Genomic DNA, 21905 nt, shown 5'->3' on the forward strand with positions numbered 1-21905 from the left:
CATGAGGCAGCTGCCAGCCGGGCCCTGCCAGTCCCGCTCGCCTCCGCTGCCGGGGGGGTGGCAGGCAACAGTTCCCTCCAGCGCCCAAGATGCCGCGGCCCAAGGTAGGTGCTGGGGATCCAGGGAGCACACCTGGGCAGAGATGGGGGGCTCCTGGAGTGCGGGGTCCAGGGAGCCTTGGGGGTCCTCCTTCAACCCCTGCCCTGCTGTCCTGCCCCCTGTAGAACTCTTTGGGGAGAGTGAAGGTTGGGGTGTGCCAGCTGGGGTCTGGTCTCCTGGGGACCCCTCTGCGGTGGGAGAAGCTTGGGGTGCTCGGAGGAGGAGCTGCGAGTCAGCCCTGGAGCGGGGGCAGGGGGTGCTTGCCGGGCCGCCTTTACTTAGAGGCATCTTTTAATTAAGAGGCGTCCCTCCTGGGCTCTCTCCCAGGCCACGCGCCCGTCCACCCCCCCACCCCCACGCCGGGGCCGCCAGGGGCCTGGAAGGCTGGTGCCAGGCAGAGGAGGGGTCTGAGAGGAGCAGCGGGGCGGGAGGGGGAGGGGTAAAGGAAAATTAAATGTGGCCGGCAGAGGGAAAGGAAAAGCTGAGCCCAGAATTCGCACTCAGAGCTCTGCCCCTTGTCTTGCTCCAGAAGTTCTGGACCCTCAGGACAGAACCCTCCAAGCGTCCGTGGTTTGGAGAAGGTGGGCAGCCGTCTTCCCCGGGCAGAGTCCAGAGAAGGCAGCAGAGGCTGGCACGGAGCTCCAAGGCTCTGTCTCTCCTCCCAGCCCCAGCTTCTGCCCTTGGAGTGTCCCTGAGGCCCAGGATGGCTGCTGGAGCGTCAGCCAGTGTGTGCAGGTGGCAGGAAGGAGGAAGAAGGAAGGGCCAAGGGGGTCCAGGTTACCCCAAGTAAGATCTGGGCTTGTGGAAAGGAAAAGTGGATAGAAGCTGGCATCCTGTGGCCTCTGTCCCCTGCCCAGCTCCCCATCTCACAGGGGGACAGACAGGGGCTCTCTGTGATGCGGTGTCAGGCTGCTGGAAAGGGGCATCTGTCCTGCCCCCTTATGGGGCAATGCTGGGCAGGCGGACATTTGGGGACCTTAGCTGTTAGCCCAGCCTCACACACTCGGGTGCACCCTGCACAGTCAGGCCCCCAGATAGTCATGCCACACCCAGAGAGGCACACGCGTTCACACTCACCAGATGTCAGTGGGGACACGTGCACAGGCAGCTCCCAGAGCGCCCGGCCTCCCTCCCCAGAACCCTCCGGAGCCACCTTGGAGCTCAGCCACCTGTCCCTGACATGTGAGCGGAGCAGGTGGCTGTGCCCGCCCCTCGCCTTGTCCCCATGGCCGCACCCTCTGTCCTGCCAGGAGTGGCCGGGCCAGAGGTGGGTGGGCTGGGCAGGGCAGGGGCCCAAAGGAACTCCTACAGGCTGGGCCCTCCCCACGGCCAGCTGGGGGATGTGAGAGCGGGAAGGCAGCTCAGAGGCTGCGGGGAGGCGGCCCCCCAGGCCAGCGGCTGCCCCCAGTGGCACCCGCAGAGGCTTGGCCTTGCCATCGCACCCCCAGGGAACTGGCGCTGGCGCTTTCCCATCCTGCTGATGCCGAGGCCCCAAGGGCCGGTCGAGCCCAGGGCCGTGACCCCCACCCTGTGAGAAGCTGTGTGCGGGCTCTTTGAACCTGAGGCCCCGGCAGCGGGCAGGGCCACCCATCCTGTGTCCTCTCCACCCAGAACACCACCAGGCACCTCTGCCCTCCACCCCAGTCTCCTCAAGAGGCCCTCGAGGCCCTCATTTGTGCCCCCCATTTCCAAAGACAACTCCTGGGGCCCAGCCTTCGCTCTGCCCACCCGCGGGCGCCCCAGCCCAGGGCCTGGCTCCCCCAGGCTTTGGGCTGCTGCCCCCTGAGCCTCTGGGTTCAGGGAAGCCGGAGCCCTGGACAGGCCTGTGGCCTCGAGCTGGTCCCAGCTCTGGCTGCAGGAGGCACCCAGGGCCGCGAAGGCTCAGGCTGCAGCTGAGATGCAGGAGCCCGTCCCTCAGCCTCTCCCGCGGCCTGAGGCCCGTGGCCAGCTCTGCTGGGGCCTCGGCAAAGGACAGAGAGGCTCCCAAGGCAAAGGAAGGAAAGGGGAGGGACGTTGGCACGTTTTCCTTTCCTGGGCCCTCGGGCTGGGGACAGGAGGGGATTGGTGAGTCATTGTCCCCACCTCGCCACCCCCAGCAGGCTGATGTCCACCTCGAGCAGGTGTGCCCGTCAGCTGTGATCGGCCCACGTCCTAGAACGGCGCCGCGCAGCCTCGTGACAGGGGGACCAAGGGGACCTGTAGGCGCCAGAGCCGGGAGGGGCCGCCGTGCCGGGGGGGGGCCCAGCCTCCGCCCTCCGCCCCGCTGCCCAGGCCTCTGCCTGGCCCCCTCTCCAGCGGGCCTGTGCCCTCCCCTCCGCACTGGTCCTGCCCCCCGCCCCCCGCCCCCAGCCTGTGGGCAGTGGGCAAACCTCCACCACTATGCCAGGACCCTGGGGCAGCACGTCCGGTCATTCTGCAGTGCCCCCCAGGGTGCGTGCTGCAGGCAGGGACCCGGGCGACCAGGTGCTAACCCGGCCCTGCCCTGTCGGCCCCGTGAACCCCTCGGCCTGTCCTTCTGTGCCCGACGTGACCAAAACCCCCGGCAGGTCATGTGAGGGCCTGTGCTGACCCGGAGGGACCAGGCACCTCCCTGCAGCCCCTCATGCTTACCCGCTGGGCCGCCAGCACCTATGTCCTCTTCCTCGCGCTGCAGGAGCCTGGCCGGCAGTGGGTGGCCTGAGCAGGGTCACCGACCTCCTGGACCAGTGAGGTCCTGCACCCCACTTCCCTGCCTTAACCCGCTCCCTGGCACCCAGCGAGAACCCCAGAAATGGCAGTGAAGGGTGCCCCGGGATATGGGGAGCCCGAGGGTCCTGGGCCCACCCTGCCCCCTCCTGCTGCTGCCGTCTTTGTCCCAAGCATGCTGTGCCTGGGGCCCTGGGGTGGGGGGAGGAGGGTGACGCATTCGGCCCCTCCCCAGGCCAGCTGCCCGGCTGCACCTGCCCACGCTGGGGGAGGGGTGTGAGGAGGCTCCCAGGTGGGGGCTGCAGGACGCCCGCCCACAGCCACTCCCTGCCACCGGTGCGGGTGACGGGAGCAGCGGGGTGACACGGGGTGCAGTGGGGTGATGTGGGGTGACGCGGGGTGACATGGGGTGATGGGTGATGCAGGGTGCAGTGGGGTGACGTGGGGAGCAGGGGTGCGGGCGCGCGGAGCCCCTTCCCCGCAGACGTGGCCCGGCTGCCTTGCCTCCTGGCGGGTGCGCTCGCATGGCTGCACTTCCAGGCCCCCTGCGGCGCTTTTAGAGGTAGAAACCTGCTGGCCCCCGGAGTCGAGCAGGTGGCTCTGGGGTACGCAGATTGGGGGTCGCTCCAGAAAGCAGCAGCCCCCCCATCTTGTCTTTGCCCTGCCCCCTGCACTTTGTCCGGCCAGTCCCTGTCCCACTGACCACAGGCCTCCTCCTGCCAGCTCATCACCCCTCCTGGTGGCCCCAGCCTAGCCCCAGCCCGGTGTCCGGGACCTCACAGGCCCGGCCGTGTCTGTGACTGCTCAGGAGCCCTGGGTCAGGCGTGGGCACCTGTTCCTGCATGTCTGACGTGGCCTGGGGGGGCGGAGCCTGGCTGGTGAGGACCCCCACGGCCCCTGTTCGGGGGGATCCCTCACAGGCTGCCTCCTCCAGGCTGCCCTTGAGGGGTTCCCTGGAGCACGGCCAGCAGGCCCCCGGGACTGAACTGGTGCCTCGAGGCTCTCCCTGGTGGCCTGTCCCCACCTCTCCTGGGACAGAGCAGCTTGGGGTGGGAAGGGAGCTGCCATGGTGGGCAGCTTGGCCTTTTGGGGTCCAGGAGGGGGCAAGGGGCTTTTGGGGGTCTGATGGGGGTGGGGGGCCATGAGGTGGGATGTTGCCCCCAAGTCCTGGTGATCTGTCTAAGGGGGGCTGGACCCTCTCTGTTGTGCATGGAACCCTGGAAGGAGGAGGTTCCCACGGAGGGCCCAGGCAGTGCCCGGAGTGGGGGTGGAAGCAGCAGGCAATCCTGCCCCCACAGCTCTGGGCCGTCACCTCACCCCATCCATGGCTTCCACACCCTGAGCAGAGCTGCAGTGCCCCGCCCAGCATCCCCACCCTCCGTCCGCCGCCTCTGCTGCTTCGTCCGCCCTGTCCAGCACCTCCCGTGGACTCTATGTGACACCCCCTGCCACCCGCTGGGAGGCCCCTGTGAACCGGCCATGGCTGAGCCCTGGCTGGGATGGCAGGGGGAGGGGGTCAGGAGTGGGGTGCACCCAGAGGGGGAGGCTGCCCCAAACCACCCCCAGTAGGCCTGAGAACTTTCTAGAACAGAACTGTCCAGGAGAAATAGAGTGCAAGCCAGTAGGACGCGGTGGGCACATGATACAAGGTGCCTAACAAGCAGAGTTATCCTTAACAATGGATTTGCTGTGACCCAGGGGACCCCAAACATCACCGTCTCGGCGTGGGACCTACACAACCCCATTAGGGAGGCTCTGACGGCCTCCGGTTTGCAGGGGCCCCTGCGGCGCAGCGCATGCTGCTCTCGGCACGTCCAGCCAGGCCTGGCCGCGATCTGAGGTCCCCGTCGGGCAGCCGGGCCCAGGGCACAGCCCCCGCACCCCACCCTCCGTGCTCGGCCTTCACCTTCACGCTGTTTCTGCTGTGACTTGTGCCCGGCCCTGTACCCGCCAGCACGGCCCCCTCAGAGAGGGCGCGCCCCCCTGCACGGCCGAGGGAGACCCGCGTGGCTCCTGGGAAGGTCATTTACTGCACGCGCACTTGGCAGGGAGCAGGACGTGTCCCCAAACCAGTTCAAAGCGCGTTTTATAGGGAAAGGAAGGGGGTGGGGTCAAAGCCCAGTCATGGCCCGTGAGCAATGCTGCCAGGCCAGCGAGGCGCTGGGGGCACCCGGGGAGGGCGGGCAGGTGTCTCCGGGAGGTGCCTCCAGTGCGTCCCGCTCCAGCGGCGGATGAGGAGCTTTAGGTGTCGCCGCGCAGTTCCCAGCGCAGGGTCCATGACCCTGCCGACTTTCGCCTTTTGGGGAGGGGTCGCAAGTATGCTGGCTGCCCCTCCGGCACCTTGCTCCCGGGGCAGAACTGAGAGGGTCCGGTTGGCGTCCTGGAGCTGAGGACAAGGGATGCTCAGCTGCGCCCAGTGGGAGAGGGGGTCAGAGCCAGCGAGCCCACCAGCGGGGGTGGGGGGCGTACGCCAGACCCTCGGGCCGTCGAGGGGGCGAGGAGGGGCACTGGCCAGCGTCCGGGGAGGTTGGCACGTGGCTCAGCTGGGCTTCGGAAGGCAGGGCCATGCCCACAACAGGTGACCAGAGCAAGGCCGTGGCCGGGACGGGAGGCCAGCAGTTGCCGTGTGGGCCAAGGGGGACGCTCGGAGCTCGGTGGACTGTGCTGGCCCCACAAAAACCCGGCATGTCGCACTACGGGCCCCCAGGCTGCCCCCACGGCCCTGCGATCCTGCCAGCGCCCGCGCTGCGTCTCTCCTTTCCTTCTCCTCCGGGAAGTGCGGCCGTGGCTCCAGGTACAGCACACCTGGGCAGGGACCATACAGGGCTGAGATGGGGACGATGGTGCCCAGGGGATGACCAGCCACCCCAGAGGTGCCCGAGGGCCATCGTCCTGCTACTGAGGTCAGGGGACACCTGCGGGGTAGGGTGGGTTCAGCGTGGCAGGGTTCAGCGTGGCAGAGGTCAGCATCGCGGCTGGGACCAAGGACCCGCCACCAGCAGCCAGGCGGGGACCCTGGTGCTGAGCATCTGGCCCTGAGCCTCAGTTTACCGATCTGCGTGATGGTGGGAGGACGTGCCGTCCCAGGGCCTGGCCGTGCCGTGAGCTGGACCTGGAATTCAGCCCAGCAGCCGAGAGCGGTTTCGGGCAGGAGTGTGACTCCCTTTCTCTGGCCTCCGTCTCCTCGTGGGCACATGGAGGCTGGAAACCTGGACAAGCTCCTCTCACGTATGCCCACCCGCCTCCCTGGGGGCCGAGGAGAGCTGAGCTGGCCTGCAAGGCCAACCCTGGGTCGGAGCCCGTGGGGCCCTGGGTGGGGTGGGGGGCGGGAGCTGGGCTGGGGGCCGTCACCTCAACTGATCACGTCCTCCGTGGCTTGTGGTCTGGTGGGGCGTGCCCCTCTCAAGCCTTTCCCTGGTCACCTTAGAGCACTGCGTTCAATGACGCTAATATGTGAGCACAGGGCCTGAAAACCTGGACAGTGGTCCTTAGGGGGCTGTGCGGGGGCGGGCACCTGGTGGGGGGGGCAATGGGGTGCCAGGGGGGACCAAGGGGGAATGAAAGGGGGTTATGGGGAAGTGAACGGGGGCTGAGGGAGGGGCAAATGAAGAACAGGGGGCGAAGTGGGGAGAAGGGGGAGAGGGGTCTGAGGGGGGAAAGGGGGCTGAAGGAGGGGGAGTTGGAGAAGTGGGCAATAGGGATGAAGGAGGGTGATGAGGGCAAAGTGGGGTGAAGGGGGTCAAAGTGGGGTGAAGAGGGTCTTGGGCTCCCCTCCTCACCCCACCTACTCCCCTGGCTGGCCAAGGCAGCCCCCTGTGTCCCGAGGCCAAGCCCAGTGGCCGGGGAGGGGCTGCGCAGGACATGTGGCCGCACAGACTGCCCAGGGCAGTGATGGGCAAATTGACAGGATGCTGGAAATGCAGCAAACACAAGGCTGGAGGTGGGGGAGCCAACAAGGCCTCAGCCCCCCGCCGGCTCAGCAGGCAGCACCCCAGGGCCGCCCCGGAGACGGGCCGCAGATCTCTAACCCTCACACGTGGCCCTGTCCCTCCCCGGGGCCCACAGGCCGGGGCCCTGGGAGGAGGCTGAGCGCCCCTTGGTCCGGGGTGGCTGGCAGGGGGTTCCCGGCAGCCTCTGCCCCGCGGGAACCTGTGAGCTTCGGGGGAAACCTCGGGCCCTGGCCCTGGGCACCGGCCACAGGTTGTCCCTTGGGCCGTGGAGGACGCGGGGCTCCCCAGGGGACTCCCGCCCAGTCACTCGCGGTTATCCGTGGAGGGCCCTTGAGGGCGGGAGAGAGAGAGTTCGACTGAACGTCCTCCCGGAGCCTCTGCAGTGAGACCCCCTCCCCCCCGGCAGGAGCGGGCTTGTGCCAGGTGTCCCCGTCCCGCACACTCGCTGGCACACACGAGCTCAGGGCTTGCACCATGGTGGCGTGTCGGCTGCACCCCACCCGACGTGCAAACTCCCTCTCTGAGCCCCCCTGAGCCCCGGGTCTGTTCCTCGTCTCTGAAATGTTGTCCTTAGAAATTGCCCCTGAGGTGGAGCCGTCGAGGCTGTGGCCAGGCCCGGGCGGCTTCACGTTCACCCCCATGAGAACTGCCGGGCTGCTGTGGACAGGCCAGGCACTGGGCGCCGGGACGGGGGCTCCGTGTCCCGACAGGTGTCTCACAGGTGTCTCACAGGTGTCCCCGACAGGTGTCTCTCACAGGTGTCTCTCTTAGGTGTCCCCGACAAGTGTCTCTCTCAGGTGTCCCCAACAGGTGTCTCTCTCAGGTGTCCCCGACAGGTGTCTCTCTCAGGTGACCCCAACAGGTGTGAGGTGGCGGGTCACCATGGTGTGATTTGTGTTTCCCCGGTGGCTGATGACGTTGAATTCTCTCTCGCGCCTCCTGGCCCCCTGTGCTCCCTCTTCTGTGACACGTCCGTCTGTCCTTTTGCCCATCCTGCCCCGCGGTGCACTATGGTCTTTGCACTGCTGACTTTGGAGACTGAGGGGCTGCCCTGGTGCCGTGCTGTGGGCTGGGGGCTGAGCACCCCCCAGGCAAGGCCCCTCTCCCGAGGCCCGCACAGGAAGGAAGGGGACGGGACGCGTCGGCGTGCCCAGTGCAGGGAAGGCGCACACGCCGAGGGGCGGCCGGCACAGGCATCGGGGGTTGGGGCTCTGGGGCCCGCCCTGAGACTTCAGTGAGGCCTGGAGGAGGCAATGGGTCAGCCTTGAAAATCCGGGGGACAGTATCCTGGCAGAGGGAGCTGCGGCATGGGACCCACCTGGGGCCTCCGGAGACAGAGTTGGAAGGGGTGGGGCACGAGGTGACAAGGGTCGGGCCAGGCCGGGCCAAGGTGTCCTCAGTGGCCGCCACGTGCACAAGCCTTTGTTGTCCCAGCAGCCTGGGGGAGGACGCTGGAAGCAGGGGGAGGCATTTAGCTCCTGTTTGACATCCCTGCTGCAGCAGCCAATTCCCCAGCCCTTTCCCTGCCTCCACAGCCAGGCCTTAGGGTCTCCTCCCTGCCCCAGCTTAAATCTGCGGGGGTCAGTTTCTGTGGCTCAAGACCGTGACTGGGCAGGTGCTGAGGTCAGGCACCGTATCGAGAGCCCGCCCGGCTGCAGGGAGCAGCCACAGGCAGCCCGCCGTGGCCCACAGCTGTGCCAGGCCACGGCCAAGCCCCGCTGGGCCATTCTCCATGCTGGGGACTCGGGCAGCACAGTGTGGATGGAACGGAGGGGGGAGCCACCCATGGGACCCAACGATAACCAACAACCAGCTGTGCTGAGCAGGAGAGAGGAGGCAAGGGCAGCAACTCGCAGCCAGGCCAGGGGGACGGCAGCTCGCCCAGGCCCGGCCCTCTGCAGCCCTGCTGCCCGGGTCCACCTCCCCCACCACTGTGGGCACCAGGAGGGTGGGTGGCTCGGGAGGTGAAGGGTGCTGCAGGAAACAGATCTCGCTGCTCGAGCATCTCTACCCTGGCTTGCCCTTTCTGGCAACATGTTTTCAGGCTCCTATCCTGGCATCTCTTGACTCACAAGGCTCCTCCCCCTCCAGGGCCCCTCCTTGGGTCGTTTAATTGTTTCTTTAGCTCTTCTCACAACTCCGTAGGTTTGCCCCTCCTGGGGGGCACAGACTTTCATTCATCCTCTGCTTACCAAGGGCCCTGCAGGGGGCATGGGGACTCCCACTTTGCTGGGAGACAGGTATGGGTGGGCCCCTCCCTGGGCTTTGGCAAAGGGGCCTTGGGGCCATCTGGCTTGCACAGTGTGGCCTGAGCTGGGGAGGGGCTGTCAGGCACCCTCCTCGCTCTCCCACAGAGGGTCCCCAGGGGCCACAAGGGAGTGCAGAGTGGAGGACACCCCGAGGGCCTGCCCACAGGCCAGGCTGCGTGGAAGTGAGGCTCCAGGGGCAGGCAGACGCCCTCGCTTTAGGAACTTGGGGGTTCCCAAGAGCAGTGTCTGGCCTGCGGGACTGACCACTGACGGAGGGGCTTCCAGGTGGGAGGGCGGCCTGAGTAACGGGTCTGGAGTGGGGAAGGGGCCGGGCGCTCAGGGGCAGGGGCCGCGGGCTGTGGCGGGCGGGGTCTGGGCCGGGTGCACGGGGCCCTACAGTGGCCTGGCAGGTGTGGCCCTGCCACACAGTGACCCGGGCTGGGACGGCCAGGCCAGGGGCAGCAGAGGGGCGGGGCTCAGGGCTGCTCTGCCCATAACTGCCACAGGAGGGGACCACGGCGACGGACGGCAGCCTCCTGGGGGACCCCGTGCACACGCCGCTCGGCAGGAAGGAGGGCGCCAAGGGGCAGAGGCCGCGGCTCACCCGCCAGGTCCTGATGCGCTGCTGCCTGGTCAAGTGGGTCCTGTCCAGCGCCGCCCCACAGGGCTCAGGTAGGAGGGGAGGGGGCCGGGCGGAAGGGAGGGGGCTGTGCTGAGCGCGCCCTGAGCAGCGTCTCTTCTCAGCAATCAGAGACCGCCTGGGGCCCCAGCCAGGGCCCCACCTGTGTGTTTGTTGGGTAGGGGGTCCACTCACTCACACAGCTCACACTCACATTGCACACTCACACATGCACTCTTACACTCACCCGCACACACACTCACTACACGCCCATGCACTCACATCCCCTCACACACACAGTTCGCTGGCTGCTGGCTCAGGGCAGGGCCGGCCAGGGTGGGGCAGAGGACTGGGCAGGTCTGGGGTTCACGGTGTGTGGGGGAACACAGGGACTGACTTTATTTGGATAGCAGGGCGCACAGAGCCGGGCTTCGGGGTCTGCGGGGAGCCCTGGGCACCACCCTCGGCCTCTCCAGGTCCTTTGTAAGGAGGGGCTGAGACCCGCCTGGGCAACATGTCTAAGGTGGGCAGTGACACATGCAAGGCATGGGGAGGGGGAGGCCCCACCATGGGTCCACGCCCAGCAACCCGCCCGCACAGGACACCCCCGTGGGTCACACCCAGCACTCCACCCCTTCAGGGCACCCCAGGGTCCACGCCCAGCGCCCCAGCTGCCCCGGGCACCCCAGGGACTGACGCTGGCTCCCCACCCACCAGAGCATGCTGGGGACATGCCCAGTGCCCAGCGCAGCGTTCCCCGGCCCCCCTCCCATGGAGGTTCCTGCAGAGGGGTGAGCCCAGGCGAAGGCGGTTTGGCAGGTGCTCGCAGGCCAGCTCCTCTGCAGCAGGGTCAGAACAAGCAGCGTTTCCAGGCCCCGGCTCCCTGCCCACGGCCCCACTCCCCGCAGCTCATGGCGCCAGGCTCATCCCCTGGGGCCCTTCCGAGCAGCTGCTGCTCAAGGGGCTGCTGAGCAAAGCCCCCTCTCCTCCCCCGTGTGGGCCACGGCGCAGCCTCACCTTGCGGCCCCCTCTGCGCCCCCCTCCTGCCCCCCGTCCTGCTCCCCACTCAGCTCAGCCTCCAGCTTTCCCACGGAGCAAGCAGTGCACAGAGGGCTCTGTGGGCACCCCGCCCCCGCGCCCCCTGAGGGCTCTGTGTTCCCCAAGCCGGGGCAGCATGGCGGCAACCCATGGGTCCCTGGCTAGTTCCCGGTGGGCTTCTAGAAGGCAGTGGCACTTCCAGCACCAGCTCCTGCGTGGGTGGCCCCGAGTCTGTGGGTGATGGAGGTGGGCAGGGGAGGGTGGGAGGAGGGGCAGAGGCGGGGGAGGGTGGGAGGAGGGGCAGAGGCGGGAGGAGGCGGGACGACGACGTGAGAGAGGGTAGAAGACGGGCAGTGGGAGGGCGGGAGGAGGAGGAAGAGGAGGGAGGAGGGGGGCGGAGGCCCGCGTCAGGCCCTGTAAGGAGTTAGAAGGTCTGACTTAGCCGTAGGGGGCAGCCCAGGTGGACTCATTTACGGAAGAGCCCAGTGAGGCTCACAGAGGTCATAGGACTCCCAGGCCAGGCGGCGGCTAGGACAGGGGTGCCACCAAGTGTCCTCCAGTTTCCCCTGGGGACCTGGCCTTGGGGGTCTGCAGAGACCCCAGAGCCTCTTGTCTTCACAGGGCAGAGCCCCAGCCCCACCCATCAGCGCGACATCCTGGCACACAGTGTCCCGGCACGCAGTGTCCCCAGCACATGGTGTCCCAGCACGCGGTGTCCCCAGCATGCGGTGTCCCAACAACAGTGTCCCCAACTCGCGGGGTCCCCCAGCACGCGGTGTCCCCAGCACATGGTGTCCCAGCACACGGTGTCCCCAGCATGCGGTGTCCGTAGCACATGGTGTCCCAGCACATGGTGTCCCAGCACTCAGTGTCCCAACACACGGTATCCCAGCACGTGGTGTCCCAGCACTCAGTGTCCCAACACACGGTGTCCCCAGCATGCGGTGTCCCAACACGCGGTGTCCCAGCACTCAGTGTCCCAACACACGGTGTCCCCAGCCCTCGGTGTCCCAGCACACACTGCCCTCTTCACTGGAGCTTCCACAGGCCACTGTCTGAGATGCTGCCCTTGTCCTTGGGTTTTTCTGTTTGGCAGGGATGGGGCCAGCGAAGTGTTATCCTGGGTCCAGCGTGGGCACAGCAGATGCCCAGGGGTCTGGGGACTTAGCCAGGAAGAGCTGTGGTGAGAAGGGGGCTGGTCTCGGGTCCTGGGGCTGGCCTGCCAACGTTAGGTCCAGCTGGAAGGCCCCGGCCTCCCTGTCCTGGCATGTGAGGGTGGACATGGCCAGCCAGCGGCAGTGGCTCTAAGGTGGGCTGCCCCCCAGGGAATCTCCCCATCCTGTGCCTGGAAGCGCCCTCTCTAGCTTGAAAAGACCCCTCGTCAGTGAGCCAGGCTGGCCCTGACCCCTTCCATGCATCCCCCAGCCCCTCTACCAGAAAGACAGGCTCCTCAGGCCTGCTCCACACCTGGGCTAGCCTCGGGCTAATCCAGCTTAACCCTGGGGTAACAGTGTCACCCACAAAATAATCTGGGATCCTGGCTGCAGACCCCCATCCGGGCTGGCTGATTGTGACAAGGAGGCATTTACTGCAGGCCACTGGAAATTCACACACTCCTGAAGGCGAGACACAGGTGTGGGTATGGCCAAGCCAGGGACCCACTGTGGGGCCCCTCAAAGCAGCACTGGACACACTCCTGCCCCCTCCCCAAATTCCCCCAAGCCATGTCGCTCTCACATCCCACGTGGAGTCACGCAGCCGAGCAAGGGCACCCAGTGGAGCAGGTGGCCGCAACAGGTGGGGGGACAGCTGGTCCGTCAGAAGGCCATACCGAGTGACACCAAGAGAAGTTTAAGTTGTCTGAAGTGCTAAGATTCGGCTGTTTTAGTTCCAAAATGAGATACCTGGCCAGGCAGTCAGCCAGGGTTTATCTGCAAACCAGTTAGAGAAACTGCAGCTGCCGCCAAGTGCTGGAGCCATGGAGGGAGCGTCGTGGAGAGGGTTTCTCTGGAGGGAAGGTGCTGAGTCCCAGCCCCCAGGTAGGTTTCTCTTTCCCCTGGTGATGTGACAAAATACCCTATCATGGTCAGGTTGGTGTGTCACCTTGGCCAGGTGGTGGTACCTATTTGTCTGGTTGGGCAAGTGCTGACCAGTCTGTTGAGATGAGGACATTTCATAGAATTAAATCATGATTACATTGGCTGCATCCACAGCTGATTTCATTTGTAATCAGCCGAGGGGAGTGTCTTCTGCAAAGAGTGATGCTTAATCTAATCACTGGAGGATTCAGAAGAGACAGGCTCTCTTCCTGCTTCAGCTGGCGAGCCTCTCCTGTGGAGTTCGTCCAGACCCTCCATTGGAATCACTGGCTTCACAGCCTGCCCTGCGGAGTTTGGACTCTGCATTCCCACGGTTATATGACACTTTAATAAATTTTATATTTGCGAGTGTTCCCTGTTGATTCTGTTTCTCTAGAGAACCCTAACTAATACAACTTGGTACCAGGAGTGATTCTTAAGAAACAGAATCTTAAAAATGGGTTTTTATGAATGGTTTTCTACTCTGACTGGAATCAAAGGCACTAAAGACTCTGATTCCCATAATCAGAATGACATGGCCAATCCATGGCAAAAAAGTTGGCAAAAAGATAGTCAAAATATCACCATTCGATTCTCCTAATGCTTCACTTATACGAAGCCAGACTCTGGGGAATAATGTTTTTGACACCTTTACAGAGTTTTGTGGAAATAAGAGATACAGAGAGGTTGGCTGTTTGTTTGTGAGATACACTGGCTACATTAAGGAGTGAAATGGATGGGCTTAAGGCTTCAAACGAGAAGCTTAAGCGCCATCTGACAGGTGTAGAAGTTTCTGTGAATATCCTGAAGGAAAATCTTATTTCTTGTAGCCGTAGACTTGAGATCTCCAAAAAATCAGACTCAGAATCTTATTGTTAGAGTAGTGACTTTACAATGCAAACTGAAATCTCAATGTTGCATGGTGTCTGCCATTAAAGTGAGGGCATTGATTGGAAAGGAGTGGGACCCTGAAAAATGGGATGGTGATATATGGATTGATAATGATGTTGGGGGTGAGGTTGAAACCCTAGGTCATGCTGAGTCTTCTCTAGATAACCCTGTAGTAGTCTTCCCTGAGGGCATAACCGCCCCACCTCCAGCCTGCCTTGAAGAATTGGCCACCCAACCTCCACCTGAAGGGATTAGCCCTAGAGTGTTTAATCCTGTTTCACCAGATGAAACTGCAAATGAAGGCCGTGAGGCAAATGGCTTGGAAGATATTTCTAATTCTTTTCATGACCCACCTCCACCACCCCTCATTTCTTCCAGACCTACAACTAGACTAAAGTCCCAACAGACCCCTAAAGGTGAGGTACAAAGTATCACACATGAGGAGGCACGTTATACTACAAAAGAACTGTGTGAGTTTTCCAATTTATATAGACAGAAATCAGGGGAATGTGTGTGGCAATGGATTTTAAGAGTGTGGGATAATGGTGGGAGGAATTTAAGGCTGCATCAGGCTGAATTTATTGATATGGGCCCACTAAGCAGAGATTCGGCATTCAATGTTATAGCTCGAGCGGTTAGAAAAGGCATTAGCAGTTTGCTTGGATGGTTGGTTGAAACATGGATCAAAAGGTGGCTGACGTTACCTGAGGTTGAAATGCCAGAACTGCCCTGGTATAATGTAGATGAGGGAATCCAGAGGCTTAGAGAGGTTGGAATGTTAGAGTGGATTTATCACACAGAGCTGCTCTTACACCCCAGGAATGTCTGGAGGATGCACCTTTTACCAGAACAGTGAGAAATAAATTTGTGAGACTAGTACCATCATCCCTCAAGAGCTCTGTGGTTGCACTTCTCTGTAGGTCAGATATTACTGTAGGAACTGCTGTCACTGAACTGGAATCCTTAAACACAATGGGGATGACAGGATCCCGAGTTGGCAGAAGCCAGGTGGCAGCACTTAATCACCAAAGACAGGGTAGACGTGGCTATTATAATAGACAGCAAACTCAAAGCAGGCGTCAAAAGTATATGACTCACAGAGATTTGTGGCATTGGCTAGTAAATCATGGGGTAACTAGAAATACAAGAGAAGGGCAGTCTACTAAATTCTTGTTCGAGTTGTATAAACAAAAGAGTTCTAGATCAAGTGAACACAAGTCTAATCTGAATTACAAAAATATAGAGTCACAGCCCCTTAATCAATTTCCAGACTTCAGACAGTTTACAGACCCAGAGCCCCTGAATGAAGGAGAGGCCGGGTCCCTTCGTGGAAGAACCCTGTTACACTGCCACAAATTTATACTGTTGATCTTTCTCCAAGCCTTCCCAAGGAGACCAATAGCCTTTTACCAGGGTAACTGTGCATTGGGGAAAAGGAAATGATCAGATATTTTGGGGATTATTAGACACTGGTTCAGAAGTGACATTAATTCCAGGGGACCCAAAATGTCACTTTTGTCCACCAGTCAGAGTGGGGGCTTATGGAGGCCAGGTGATCAATGGAGTTTTAGCTCAGGTCCATCTCACAGAGGGTCCAGTGGGTCCCTGGACCCATCCTGTAGTTATTTCCCCAGTTCCGGAATGTATAATTGGAATAGACATACTGAGCAACTGGCAGAATCCCCACGTTGGTTCTCTAACTCGTGCAGTGAGGGCTATTATGGTGGGAAAGGCCAAGTGGAAGCCACTAGAACTGCCCCTACCAAGCAAAATAGTAAATCAGAAGCAATACCAGATTCCTGGAGGGATTACAGAGATTACTGCCACTCTTAAGGACTTGAAGGATGCAGGGGTGGTGATTCCCACCACATCCCCATTCAACCTTCCTTTTTGGCCTATGCAGAAAACAGATGGGTCTTGGAGAATGACAGTGGATTATCATAAGCTCAACCAGGTGGTAACTCCAATTGCAGCTGCTGTTCCAGAAGTGGTATCATTGCCTGAGCAAATCAATACATCCCCTTGTACCTGGTATGCAGCTATTGATCCGGCAAATGCTTTTTTCTCAATAGCTGTTAGTAAAGACCACCAGAAACAGTTTGCTTTCAACTGACAAGGTTAGCAATATACTTTCACTGTCCTATTTCAGGGGTATATCAACTCTCCAGCCCTATGTCATACTCATGTCCGCAGGGACCTTGATCGTTTCTCCCTCCCACAAGACATCACACTGGTCCATTATATTGATGATATCATGTTGATTGGACCTAGTGAGCAAGAAGTAGCAACTACTCTAGACTTACTGGTAAGGCATTTGTGTGTCAGAGGATGGGAGATAAATCCAACAAAAATACAGGGGTCTTCCACCTCAGTGAAATTTCTAGGTGTCCAGTGATGTGGAGCACGTTGAGATATCCCTTCTAAGGTAAAGGATAAGTTGCTGCATCTGGCCCCTCCTACGAACAAAAAGGAGGCACCATGCCTAGTTGGTCTCTTTGGATTATGGCGACAACATGTTCCTCATTTGGGTGTGCTACTCCAGCCCATTTATCGAGTGACCAGAAAAGCTGCTAATTTTGAGTGGAGACCTGAACAAGAGGAGGCTCTGTGACAAGTCCAAGCTACTGTACAAGCTGTTCTGCCACTTGGGCCGTATGATCCAGAAGATCCAATGGTGCTGGAAGTGTCAGTGGCAAATAGAGATGCTGTCTGGAGCCTTTGGCAGGTCCCTATAGGAGAATCACAACACAGACCCTTAGGATTTTGGACCAAAGCCTTACCATCTGCTGCAGATAACTACTCTCCTTTTGAGAAACAGCTTTTGGCCTGCCTCTGTGCCTTAATAGAGACTGAACACTTAACCATGGGCCACCAAGTTACCATGAGACCTGAGTTGCCTATCATGAGCTGGGGTGTTGTCTGACCCACCAAGCCATAAAGTTGGGCATGCGCAGTAGCACTCTATTGTAAAATGGAAATGGTATATACAATATAGGGCCAGAGTAGGTCCTGAAGGCACAAGTAAATTACATGAGAAAGTGGCCCAAATGTCCATGGTCTCCACTCCTGCCACATTACCTTCTCTTTCCCAGACCAGAGCTATGGCCTCTTGGGGAGTTCCTTACAATGAACTGACTGAGGAAGAGAAAACTCGGGCCTGGTTTACAGATGATTCAGCACGATATGCAGGTACCACCTGAAAGTGGACAGCTGCAGCACTAAAACCCTTTTCTGGGGTGTCCTTGAAGGACAGTAGTGAGGGGAAATCCTCCCAGTGGGCAGAACTTCGAGCAGTGCACCTGGTTGTTCATTTTGCTTGGAAGGAGAATTGGCCAGAGGTGTGTTTGTATACTGACTCATGGGCTGTTGCTAATGGTTTGGCTGGATGGTCAGGGACTTGGAAAGACCATAATTGGAAAATTGGTGACAAGGAGTCTGGGGAAGAAGTATGTAGATAGACCTTTCTGAGTGGGCTAAAAACATGAACATATTTGTGTCCCATGTGAATGCGCACCAGAGGGTGACTTCAGCAGAGGAAGGTTTTAAGAATCAAGTGGATAAGATGACCTGTTCTGTGGATACCAGTCAGCCTCTTTCCCCAGCAACTCCTGTCATTACCCAATGGGCTCATGAACAAAGTGGTCATGGTGGTAGGGATGGAGGTTATGCATGGGCTCAGCAACATGGACTTCCACTCACCAAGGCTGACCTGGCTACAGCCACTGCTGAGTGCCCAACCTGCCAGCAGGAAAGACCCACACTCAGCCCCTGATATGGCACCATTCCCCGAGGTGACCAGCCAGCTACATGTGGCAGCTTGATTACATTGGACCACTCCCTTCATGGAAGGGGCAGCGATTTGTTCTAACTGGAATAGACACATACTCTGGATATGGGTTTGCTTTCCGTGCACTCAATGCTTCTGCCAAAACTACCATCTGTGGGCTTACAGAATGCCTTATCCATCGTTATGGTATTCCACACAGCATTGCTTTTGATCAAGGAACACATTTCACAGCAAATGAAGTGCGGGAATGGGCACATGCTCATGGAATTCTCTGGTCTTACCATGTTCCCCATCATCCAGAAGCAGCTGGATTGATAGAATGGTGGAATGGCTTTGTGAAAACTCAAAACTCAAATTTTTGAAAACTCGAAAATTGCCAACTAGGTGGCAGTACCTTGAAAGGCTGGGGTAATGTTCTCCAGGAAGCTGTATATGCTCTGAATCAGCATCTGCTGTATGATGTTGTTTCTCCCATAGCCAGGATCCATGGATCCAGGAACCAAGGGGTGGAAATGGGAGTGGTACCACTCACTATTACCCCTAGTGATCCACTAGGAAAATTTTTGCTTCCTGTCCCTGTAACCCTGAGCTCTGCTGGTCTACAGGTTTTAGTTCCAAAATGGGGAGTGCTTCCTCCAGGAGAAACAACAATGATTCCATTGAACTGGAATTTAAGACTGCCACCTGGTCACTTTGGGCTACTCATGTTCCTGGATCAACAAGCCAAGAAGGGGATTGCATTATTGGCTGGGGTGATTGACCCTGACGATCACCGGGAAGTAGGACTGCAACTACATAAAGGGAATAAAGAAGAGTTTTCTTGGAATATAGGAGATCCCCTAGGGCATCTTTTACTACTACCATGCCCTGTGATTAAAATCAATGGAAAACTGCAACAACCCAATCCAGGCAGGACTACCAATGGAAACTTCAGGAATGAAGGTTTGGGTCACCCCACCAGGCAAAGAACCATGGCCAGCTGAAGTGCTTGCTGAGGGGAAAGGGAACATCGAATGGGTAGTGGAAGAAGGTAGTGATAAATATGAACTTCGACCACATGATCAGTTACAGAAATGAGGACTGTAATGCTGTTTTGTTCATGTTATACTGTTTAAGTTGTAAGATATCATGTTGAAGAATGAATATTACCCAAGGACTTGCACCCTATTCTAGAGAGATTTAATGTGTTTCCGGTTGAAAGGACAGTTGAGTATTGTTAGACGAAAGAAAAAATGTGTGTTTTATTGTTTTATATTTAGAAATTATGTATGATTTAAGGTAATATGTATAACTGCCAAGTTGACGAGGGGTGGACTGTCATGGTCAGGTTCATGTGTCAACTTGGCCTAGTGGTGGTACCTGTTTGTCTGGTTGGGCAAGTGCTGCCCTGTCTGTTGCAATGAGGACATTTCATAGAATTAAATCATGACCACGTCAACTTCATCCACAGTTGATTCCATTTGTAATCAGCCAAAGGGGAGTGTCTTCTGCAATGAGTGATGCTTAATCTAATCACTGGAAGCCTTTTAAGGAGGAGTCAGAAGAGACAGGCTCTCTTTCTGTTTCAGCCAGCGAACCTCTCCTGTGGAGTTAGTTTGTCCAGATCCTCCATTGGAATCGTTGGCTTCACAGCCTGCCCTATGGATTTTGGACTTTGCGTTCCTACGGTTACATGAGACACCTTTATAAATTTTATATTTGTGAGTGTTCCCTGTTGATTCTGTTTCCCTAGAGAACCCTAACTAATACACACCCTGAAGCACCACAGTTTAGACAACCACTCTCTTATCTGCGTCAAGTCAGCTGGCGAGGATGTGGGCTACCCCGGTCAGCCCAGGTGGCTGAGCAGCGCTGGGGAGCCCATGACTCTGCTCATGGGGCTGGAGTGACTTGGGGCTCTGGCTTCACCCCCACCCTGCCTGGTGTTCTCGGGGTGCCCAGAACTCTTCCGCAATGGCTTGCCTCCTAGGTTCCCGCACCCAACAGCATGGTGCCCACAGTCCCAGGTCAGCCCATCAAGGGGAGGGCACAGAGATCCCCTTTCCAGGGGTTGTGCTGTGAACCGGCAGCCCCCTTTCAGCTGCTGTGGGAGTCTTAGGGGGATGCCCCCCTCCCCCAGGGGGCTGAGCCCTTGGTGGCCAAGCTGCTGCAGCCCTTCGCTAACTTTTATCTCTGTCCCTGGCAGGGTTGACAGGCTGCACGGAGAACTTGCTAAATCTGGGGCCTAACCCCCACCCCACTGCAGCTGCAACACCCTCCCCCACCCTCCGGCAATGTGAACACCCTTTTAGACCAGTGGATCTAAGTGGCTAGAGGAGCCCAAGTGGCCAAGTAGCTGTCTCGGCTTCCAGGTCCACAGACCCACTGATGTCTCCCCTTTGGGGACACACTCTTTTTTTGGGGTTTAGAACATCCGGTCCAGAGCCCAGAGTATGGGGGGTGACCAGCCCATGTTGTGAGTGGATGGGTGGGGAACAATGAGGGGGGCTGCAGCCCCCACTGCCCTTGGCCCCTGGGCTTGTCACTGGCCGAGGGAGAAGCGGCGTGTCCAGTGGCAGGCCTGCCCTTCTGTGGACAGCCCCGAATGTCGCAGCTGCTCAGGCTTTCCCTGGGCTTGCTCCTGGGCAATGGGGGACATGAGCAAGGGTCCCTCATTGTAACAAGTGGGACCCCATGACGGGTGGTGGTGGTGGCAGAAGGACGGTGGGCAGGAAGGAGTGTCACATCTGGTGAGGACAAGGGGTGGTCCCAGCCATGGTGTCCCGGTGGCAGGCCGGTCACCCTGTGGGCAGGACGGGCTCTTAGCAGCTGTCCCAGATCAGCCCGGAGTGAGGACATGCTTTGCAGGCACCACTGGTAATCCTGTCCTCCATGGCACTTTGTTTATGAGCAGGAAGTGGGGTCCCAGGGACAGAGGTCGCCTGACACCCACAGAGCAGGCCACCTTGACCAGCCCTCGGCCCTGGGAGCCTGTGGAGAGCATCGCCCTCGGCACCGCCCAGTCTCCACCCCTCCAACCTTGGGCCCAGCTTCTTCCTGACTCCAGGCAACCTGGCGAGGCGGCGTTCTCCAAGTTCTGCCCTCCTGGAAGGTGTCCCTCTCCTCTGTCCTTGTCCCGAGCAGGCCACCATGTGCACTCAGAGCAGGTGCCAAGTTTCTACAGCACTGCCCGGAAGTTACATGTGGACGTGTGCCCCCTCCACCGAGCAGCCACAGGGGCTCCCCCAGGCCAGGGCTGTGGGTTGAGAGGAAAGTGGCCAAGCAGAGCCCTCAGAGCCCTGCCACCTGCTGGTACTGCCCACCTGCCACCTGCTGGCACCACCCACCTGTGCACCTGCTGGCACCACTCACCTGTATACCCGCTGGTACCACCTGTAAGAATTTGAGAATTCGAGAGTTTTGCCACGCAAAGGAGGACTCCAAGAGACATTCTCTCATGCAACACACAAGGGGTTTATTTACCACACATGCGTGGGGCTCACTGAACACGTAGGAACAGAGAGCCCCGAGCCTGAGTTTGCAAGAGCTTTTAAGGGGTAAGATGAGGGGGGTGGGGGTTGAGCATGGGTCACAGGTGCTGTTTTGCAAAAAAGCAGATAACGAACAGTTTTACAACAAGCATTTCTTAACAGTTTTACAACAAGTAATCTTGGCACCAGGATTCTTTATCTTCAGCCTGACAGGGCCCATAGCTCTTTTCTTTTTAACTCACACCAAATGTATAGCAGTGAATATAAGATGACACAAATGTTTTTGCTGGATATTTCTGTTATTCAGAAGCTAAAATATATGTAAATAGCTAAATTAAGCAGGAAAAATTAGCTACTGTTAAGCTTTATAAAAATTCCTTTTTACATTCCCCCCTCCTTTTCGTATATATCTCTAATCTTAAAGATTTTCTGGGTTATTTAATACTGAGTACTGTTGTCTGATGAGCATTAATTTGACACTTCCAATCTGTTTTTGTAAAAACTGTATAATTCTATTTAGAATACATGGTCCTATAGTTATTATTAAAAGTAACACAATTAAAGGCCAAGCGAGAGCAGATAATAGCGTTGTCAACCAGGGGGACTTAGTAAACCAAGACTTAAACCACCCCTGTTGCGCCTCTCGTTCTTTTTGTCTTTCACGAAGGCGCTCTCTGAGTTTTGTCATGGACTCTTTAACAACACCAGAGTGATCCGCATAGAAACGGCACTGTTCTTTTAAGGCTGCACATAGTCCCCCCTCTTTAAGGAAAAGTAAGTCAAGTCCCCGCCTATTCTGCAGAACTACTTCTGAAAGGGAGGTGAGAGAATTCTGGAGGGCTGAGACAGATCTTTCTATTTCTTTTAAGTCTTGATCTATTGCGGCCTGTAATTGACTGGTTTGTTGATTGCTATGTACAATGGCAGCAGTCCCTGTGCCTATACCGGCAGCGACAGTTACCCCCATAAGGACTGCTAGAGTTATTGAGATTGGTTCCCTTCTGTATCTGGTTTGGCTTAATAGTGCAGTTTCTAAGTC

The 21905-nt window shown here is 58.7% G+C and overlaps 1 protein-coding gene across 1 annotated transcript in view; it reads left to right on the top strand.

Moving 5' to 3' along the window:
• KCNIP3 (potassium voltage-gated channel interacting protein 3) overlaps positions 1 to 21905 on the top strand; it is an 86910-nt gene continuing 65005 nt past the window's right edge. Inside the window, exons 1-2 of the mRNA XM_077133746.1 lie at positions 1 to 104; positions 9490 to 9655. Of these exons, the coding sequence (XP_076989861.1) occupies positions 90 to 104; positions 9490 to 9655 (181 nt within the window). The 5' untranslated portion in view covers positions 1 to 89. The remainder of the gene's footprint in view (positions 105 to 9489; positions 9656 to 21905) is intronic.

The sequence above is a fragment of the Tamandua tetradactyla genome, chromosome 17 (assembly GCF_023851605.1).
Source record: "Tamandua tetradactyla isolate mTamTet1 chromosome 17, mTamTet1.pri, whole genome shotgun sequence".
In the NCBI taxonomy this organism is placed as follows: Eukaryota; Metazoa; Chordata; class Mammalia; order Pilosa; family Myrmecophagidae; genus Tamandua; species Tamandua tetradactyla.